At 36.9% G+C, this 8,612-nt stretch overlaps 1 protein-coding gene across 3 annotated transcripts in view; it reads right to left on the bottom strand.

Annotated features, from left to right (window-relative positions):
• Positions 1 to 2,222: 2,222 nt before the first annotated feature.
• The window catches only part of CAMKMT (calmodulin-lysine N-methyltransferase), a 361,094-nt gene continuing 354,704 nt past the window's right edge, over positions 2,223 to 8,612 (bottom strand). For all 3 annotated transcript variants that reach the window (XM_030557678.1, XM_030557680.1, XM_030557679.1), the window contains one exon: positions 2,223 to 4,774. In XM_030557678.1, coding sequence (XP_030413538.1) covers positions 4,697 to 4,774 — 78 coding nt within the window. In that variant the 3' untranslated portion in view covers positions 2,223 to 4,696. The remainder of the gene's footprint in view (positions 4,775 to 8,612) is intronic.

The raw sequence follows: 8,612 nt of genomic DNA, 5'->3' as shown, positions 1-8,612 counted from the left end.
TGGCAGTGAAGAGCTTTCGCGATCTTAATCAACCATTGAATCTAAAACCGGAATCAACAAGTACAGAATGACAAATTCTGCCCCCACTAATTCTGAGAGAAAAAACTTACCAGATATGGCTACTCTTCACAGAAATCACTTCTACAGCATCTTCCACCTGAGGCTCTCAAAGCACTTTGCAAGCAATAATCGATTCATCTTAGCCATTCCTCATTCCCCATTCTTAAAGATAAGTAGAGGGAGGGACCAAAAGACGAAGGCTAAATCATGCATTTACAATTTGCCCCATGTAAGGGGAAGAACGTGGCTACTACTCTCTTGCTTCAGGGTGAAATGCTCAAGGCCTTGGCAAGTAGCAGATTACTACTGGTTGCTCGCCCTCATGGTAAATCAGTGGTACTGGTTGGCACAAGTGGAGAAAAGGTTCTGCCTACTCCCTGCCCTTTGGTTCAGGGTCACAGTGAAGGGAAGCTGCAATGGGCATGAAGCACTTGCTTACCCATACATTGCCACGCTCAAGGTCTAGAGAGGCTGTACAGGATCTTACTCCCCCTTCCCTCCCAACACAGGCATGTCAGCCAGGCCACCCTATATGACCCGCCCAAGGCCACACAGGAATTCTGCAACTGAGCTGGTATGAGTTGTAATGTTTCTTGACTCCAAGACACATGCCTCATCCATAAGACCATCCTGCCTCACAAATTCAGTATGCTCCCATCACTTAAAGCTTTATTTTTATGTTCTATCAAAACGTTAACAAAAAGATCGGCATCATAACCTTTCACGCATAGGGGCTGGAACTAGGGGTGCTGGAGGTGCTGCCCCACCCCCTGGCTTGAAGTGGTTTCCAGCATATCCCAAGTTTACAGTTTAGTTCAATGGCTCTCAGCACCCCCACTGTGCAAGTTGTTCAGGCACGCCTTCTTTCAGGTACCTTTGTTAAGATCTCCTATGCAAATACAGATATATTACATATTTTGGATGAAGTGGACTTTTCTTTCATATAAGCAGCTATTGCTTTTCACATTTCATAGTCTATAGATTACAGCTGGCTGCCAGGGAATACAAAAACAGTCCCATTGCAACAGATTCTAATATGACACGGATCAGTCATTTTAATCTGATTAAGAAGGAAAAAGTGATCTCAATCAAAAGTTCACGATATATGTAAAGGAAAGCTTACATCAGTCTAATGACTGCACTGCACCTTTAAGTGGGAGGTAGTAGGTGGAGTTTTCTGGCTTGCTGGGGAAGAGGAAATAATGCTTTATGGCTGGTAGGGGGAGGAAAGCTCAGAAGGGGGCGTGGGTCAGCCCTGACTCATCCCCAGAGATTGGAGATGAAAAGGGGCAAAGCTGGTGGGAGAAACTCCTTTTTCCCAAGTCAGGTGGAGCAGCACCCACCCTCCATCCTCTTGGAGGTGGCAAAATACCAGGTTTGGTCAGGACCTGCTACGAATATCACACTAGCCGTTCCTTTCTCCAGGGGCTAGGAAGGAATCTTTCCCTTACCATCAGATTGGCCAAGATGGAGTGGGGCTTTTTTCACCTTCCCCACAGCGGGTTCGGGAAGGGCTTTGTTTTGGTGAGTAGGGAAGGGAGTTAGGCTATGATGTTGCAACTCACTACGTAAGTGTGGGGCGGCTGCCCAGTGCGGGTACTTCATAGGGAAGGAATACAGTGATCATATAAATGGCCTAGTAAAAGACTTAAAGGAGGTGCTGGTTAAAAGAGTGCAATGGGGGGGAAGCAGGGGCTCCTCTGACTGGTATGGCAGGGAGCCAACTCCCTTTCTTATAGCTCACCTTAACTCTTGTTCAAGGGGCGGAAAGGGGAGGATGGTAAGGTCCAAGGCTGGGGCACCTGGATGGAAAAAGAGAGCTGCCTGCAGAAGCCTTCCCAGGTAGATGTTGAAATGATCACGTAGTTAGCTACACTGCACACTTTCATCTGCTGGGTAGTCCCAGACCATATCAAGTGTCTCCTGTCCTTCTTTCTGTATAGCCAGAAAATGTTCCCATTGGCTGCCAAAGAAGATAACATAGGAATAATAATACTCAGCATTTATACCATGCTTTTCATCTTCAGATTGCTTTACAAACATCAACTATGCAATCCTAATATTCCTTTAAAGAATGAAGCAATCTGTATCACATTAAAAATACACAGAGTATCAGAGGCCATACAGACAGCAGTTAAGGCAGGACACGGACACATGCAGGAGTTTGACACATTTATTTTTAATAAGCTTATTTTGGTGATCTTTAAGCAGAGATCTTTAGCAAGCATCTTAATTAAAAAAATCATTGGCTTTTTATTAAAATTTCAGAAATCAGAAAGTTTTTGCAGTCAACTGTACCTTCTAAAGACTGTAAATCTGAGAGATGTCCTTTAAAAAACAATACTTAAAATACACACACACAAAACCCCTCCAACTGTATACCTTTATAGTACAGATTTTGAAATGAACAAATATTTAACCTAATGCTGATTATCAGTGGAAAATTACAAATTAGGGGCCCAATCCTATAAGCTTTTATGCACATGAGTAGCCATACACACTGGAGCTCAATAGTGAGTAAGTGTTTGCAGAATCAAACCCCAGATGTGTTCTTTGGTAAAACTCCATCAAGTACACTCTTAAAAGAAGACAGCCAGTACCTAGTGCAACACCTTGTGCTAACACTACAGACAGTTTTTTTTTAAAAAAAGCAATAACTAGCTGTTCATTTTAGTAAACTTGCTTATTTCCTGGAGGAATAAACAACAAAATATGCCATTTCCAATTACAATAGTTAGTTTTATTTCTGGCAACTATTTGTCTTTATTAGATTATATTGTAGAGAATATTCTCAAGCCCTTCTTACAAAGGCAGACAGGATCTAGAATTTTCATATTTCACTGTGTCTTTGGCTTTTCTTTGTTGGTTACAACGATTTCCTTGTATCCATTCCTTAGGGAAAAATGTCCTTTGCTGTATGTCCAAAGAGAACAAAAACTGATGAAAAGCGTCTTTACAACAGCCTTAAACTATTCCTAAATGCTCCTTATTTCTTATCAGAAAATATTTTTCTATCAAGAGTTTGAACATGAAACCCACAACATCCATAAAGGAGATCTACTGCTGAACTACTAGGATAAATGGCTGGTTTGCATTGCCCCTGGTCTTTATCTAATACGGAGAATAGACTGCTGTTTTATCAAAAGAGGAATAAATTGCTGTTATTGTGATGTTAGCCCATCACTTGGCATTGCAATTCAAGTTTTTGTGAGAAAGAAATGTATGATCTAACTGCGACTTGACCTATGCCTTCTGAGATCCATCTAGGTGCTCTAATGGAGCATAAAAAGTGTTGAATACAAGGACATGCAAACTGGTGGTGAAAAAATTTGTTTGAGGATAGTACAGAAGAGAAAAGAACTTGTATAAGCTAGTGGTTTACATACAGCTCAGTTTGTTAAATGTGAGAGGAAGAGAATTGACCAAATGGAATTGTTTTAATGTATTTCAATAGGAAACTGCACATTTAACCATACTAAGTATCTGACTGTGGTTTTTTACCATTCTAAAAGTGTTTTGGTTAAAGAGATTGTGCAGGATTCCTTAAAGATCCAGCTTGCTATTTCAAGAAATCATTAGAACATTTTATTAAACCATTAGAAAAGAAGAATATGATCATGTTTCTTTGTAGGACAGCTGTCCTTTCTCAGTGCTATATTAAACATTTACAAAACATTTGAACCACAGTATATCACAATACACACCTAGTTTGAATAAGATGATTGTTTGATTGCATTTAAAAGAAAATTCCCTAGTTGCCATAGCTTCAGAATGTCTTAGGACAAGATCTATTTTTAAAGAGAGGTTTGTAGAACAGCAGCAGTTAGATTTTAGTCCTGATAAAGGCTCACTTTTCATTCATAGTCAGAGCCTAAATGTGCTCTTCTTGTACCTAACCAGATAATAAGCACTCAGCACACTCCCCCTTCTTGACACAACACACTGAGACTAATCACACATAATTGGAGAGGAGGAGCAGAGGGCTGGGCAAGCTATTGTGTCCAAAGGACAAATGGTCAGTTTATGAGGCTTTTGTTTGATGCATAATTTCTAATATATCTACAGTGGAAAAAAGTACCCTGTTGCAAAAAAAAAATAAAAAATAAAAAATAAAAAAAAATAAAAAAAAAGGAAAAAAAGAAACCACCAAAACAAGTCAAAACATTTCAATTTTGCACGGATAGAAAAATCAACAGGGAAAATTCAAGAAAGGCAAAAGAAAAATCTATGAGGTGATGTGTGCACTTTTTAAAGATCTTGAGGAAACTATTTGCTAGCGTTAGTACTTTCAACGGGTCAAATACAACCACAAAGCATATGATGCATGTGTTTTCAAATACAAACAAAGAAATCACGTTTAGAGAGATTAACAAACATGCAAGCTGAAAGACATGAGAGAGAAGGAAAACTAGCTGCAGAGCTTTGTAAATATATACATATCATTTTTTTAAGGTGGAAATATAATTGAGAAAAATAAGTTCTTAAAATGACATACAGAATGTCTCACAAGGTTTCCTCACTGCAATAAATGAAACACATTTTCCTTATCATATTTTATGATAGCCACTCAGAAAAAATAAATCACACACACATATCATTAGTTCTAACTTGTCCTTTAAAAAAAATATTTCATCTTCTATTCATGTTTGGTTAAAACAAGAAGAAAGGGGTAATGGATGTTTTCATCATATGTATCTTTTTCTTCTTTTTTCAACTGCAAATAAAAAATGGAACAAGTAAGCAAACCAGCGTTAACACATTTTTAAACTACTGACACAAAATTATATTTACTTCTTAGCTAACTATATTTCTTAGTGTGAGCAATATTACAACTGATTAAACAGCTTTAAACAGCCAAAAAGCTTAATGTCAAATACTATCATAGTTACAGGATTGTATATCAAAATATTTATCACAGGTTTGTAAGTGCATTTTTTCCAATTGAGGAAGAAAAAAGTGGCATGTTGTGTATAAAAATGTCTGAGTTATATATTCACAAATTAATGCATTACTCAACTAATTAAACTAGATTCAAATGAGATTTAGGGTCTGACTTAAATCCACAAAGCAAGGACATTCAGAATGAAGGCTGAAACTTCATCCTTAACCTACCCTGTAGTGCCTCAGTATTGCAGCAGATTTAGTATTTAAGATCACCAACTGTTTGGGGACCCCTGTAATACTTTGACACAACAGGAAGGTTTATATGGGCCTAAGCCATTTCAAAGGCTATAATGCTGCTTCTGATGTCTTATATATTGATGTGCAATTCAAAAATTCTTTTACTAATACAGAATTATAGCAGCAACAGTAATTAGAGCAGAACCATTTGCACTGCTAGGGCTAGGTTAGGTGAGCACTTCTGATACATACTCAAAATATTTTTTTTAATTATAAATGTGTGTTAAGACAGTTGACTAGAATGGCTTATTCAGCTAAAGTTATTCTTGTAAATACATTTAGAATATATAAATACATATTATACTGATAAATGAACTATTCTCCCATAAATGATTCTCCCACAAATATTACTTTTTATAAGGTTTTATAAAAAAGTTATATTTTTATCATTTGTTTAAATACAATGTCAAAGGGGGAAAATGCAAACATGTGCATTTAATACTGACACAAATCAAAAAAACAAAAGAAATACCAGCTTAAAAATCAATACTGTTCTTAATCAACATTGTTATGCCTTTTTTCTCCATGGAATGAATTAAGGATTTTAGTTGGTCTATGTCACATGATTACTAAAATTATTTCACCAAAGGTCTATTTCATATCATATTCTTCAACTGTGACGTGTCTCAGTGTAAGCTACTGTCCATTAGCAATTAACACACTTTTCCTTTTTCATAGTGGAACATAAAGCTGATCTATTCTTTAAATTCTAATCCACTTTACTAAGAAGTGTTTGTGTATAATTACTAAAGTAATGACAATCTGCTTCCCAAGATCTTTAACTTTACGACAGGTGGTTCACTTTGTTTGCACAGGATTACTCGTCAATTTCACAGTATCCTGGCAGCTTTTACACCAGCAAACTATACATTTTATTCAGAGCATAGAGTTTGATGAACTCCACTATTTCACTGAGATAGAAATCCAGCAAAATTAGTCAATAGATTTTCTTTAACAAAAGCAGCACGAATGGGATACATCTGCCAATTTCTCTCTCTTGAACCTTTCTCTTTTACTTGTTGGAATGGAAAAGGAGCACCCAAATATATATTTGGACTAGGGGAGGACAGTACAGCTGAATAATTTCCTGGAGGAAGGAAAAGGTAAATACTATTTCTATGCACTTCCTTTAGACTAGTTTTGTGTTAGTTGATCCACTTAGCTACATCAAGTACGGTAATACATATATGATGGAGAATTCTCTATACAGGAAAGCCCCTAAAATAATATATAGGCTAAATAAATCTTGTCTGGGGATGTGACAGAAACCATATGCCCCCATGCTACTTTTAACCTGGATTCTAGAGTGACCTCTGGCGGCCAGCATAGAGGATCCATTACAGTATTAATCAGAGTCCAGATGCACCTAAACTCTCCAGAATAGACAGGGATGCTAAATAAATAAATAAAAAGCCACACAGAATTATATTATAACCTGTCACACAGTATAAGTGGATCAGAAATGCAATGTTAGAGTACTAAAAACACATACAAAACAGTGTGAAAATATCTGTTTCAATATGAAATGTTATGCAGTGTAAGAGTAATTCCATTTACCAAGGTTGCACATCTGTGCCCAATTAATGATTATAATTTTGTGAAATGAAAAAGCACCTTTTTATACAAATGAACAAAAAGCAAATTGTGAATAAAACAATTTTTCAATTTTGTAGGCAAAAATAGTGCCTATGAGGACTGAAATAAATTATATAGCTGCTATTAGTAGCATTATGCTTTACCTCATAATTGGATGTAACACGCTCAGCCCTACAGGGTGAATAGCAGCAGCAGGAGTGGAATTCATACTGTTTACCCTTTACAGTATCCACAATTATCAACAGCACACCATACAGATTATAAGCACCAGCCACTTGTAATGTGGCATTTTGAATAGATAAGCAGAGGTGCAATGTGACCATTCTTTTGACATAATGTCCTGAGCTCATGTCGTAGTCTTTCAAAGTCTGTTTTCATTATATACTCAACAATATAGTTTTTAGGAAGGAAAAACTCCTTAGACTTTGGGGAAAAAAGTGATTGAAATATAGATTCATGCAAATGAGAGAGTATAAAAGGCTGAGAATATTTTTATTCATATTTAAAGTTAACATTTCCTAAGGCACATCATTATAGAACATCAATTGTGTATTTAATATTCTCAATACTAGGGTGACAGAGTTATGCAGCAACTAGCCTGAATATATGTAAAAAATATTTGTCTTTCTTTGCAAGTACAAATTAAAAAACAGTGTTTCAGAAACATACCTTATGCTGTTTGTCTCTTGAACAAGCTGATTCGGTGATGTGGGTACAATTTAACTAGAGAACTGGCATAAAGTGTAGAATGGCACAGTTTTGATTACAGGCTTGCTTTTTAACGGAAATAAAATTTCACAGCTAACAATGAGAGGTGAAAAGTTTAAGAGGCAAAGCTGTTCCTCCTGATCACTGACTGTTAATCAGCTTCATGGGTGGTTGCCTAAATCTGTGGAGATTTTTTTTTTTTTTTTTGTTACTTGCACTACTGCCAAGATTGTAACTAATTTTTCCCCCTGTTGTAGGAGGAGGGGTGAACAACTCCCCATAGAAGGCAGCTGTGTATGAGTGACATGAGGCACTAATGCAGAGGGCAAAATTAAAATTCATGAATCTCTTCATGACCATTTGTGTAACAAGATTAAGACGGGACAGCAGAAAATAGCTGCATTATCAGGCTTCTTACAGTTCTCCAGCTGGTTACGCTCTATTCCAAAACAGTAGGGATAAGAGGATAACATGCAGCCTGAAGGAAAATGCCTCTCCTTCATTTGGGAGCAAGCTCATCCTGGGAAAGATGAGGTTTGGAAGGAGACACATGCGAAGAAAACTGATTCCTGCTAAACATGCAAAACTACAACAAGTGACAAAAAGAACATCGGTTCAATTATTGGATCAATAGTCTGCAAAAATGTTTGCTTCTCTAAAACAGAGTGTTTTTGATTTACATGGAGATAAATGACAGTTTTTTTCTAGCTCTTCATTTCTCTATAATATACTCTCTCTTCAGGAAGATGCTTATTAATCTACCACACCCTCCAGGGACTTTTTGTTTTTAACTGTCTTATCTAAGTTATGGGAGAGATTTACCCATATTGTGTGTGAAAATGAACAATGAATTTTAGGTTTTCTTAGGTTACAAAAACTAGAAAAGTAAACAACCAAGCCTTACTCTTGGCTGGTATAAATCAGCATAGCTCTACCTGGGAAGCTGGCCCACTGTACATTATCATTTCAGTATACAGTATAGTCTATGAAATGTAACTGTGTTTGCCTTTATTTACTGCACACAAGGAGACTATATTCCTGTTTGCTCAGGTGACATGATGCAGCAT

The sequence above is a fragment of the Gopherus evgoodei genome, chromosome 3 (assembly GCF_007399415.2).
Source record: "Gopherus evgoodei ecotype Sinaloan lineage chromosome 3, rGopEvg1_v1.p, whole genome shotgun sequence".
Taxonomy (NCBI): domain Eukaryota; kingdom Metazoa; phylum Chordata; order Testudines; family Testudinidae; genus Gopherus; species Gopherus evgoodei.
This window is presented reverse-complemented; position numbering and strand designations above follow the sequence as displayed.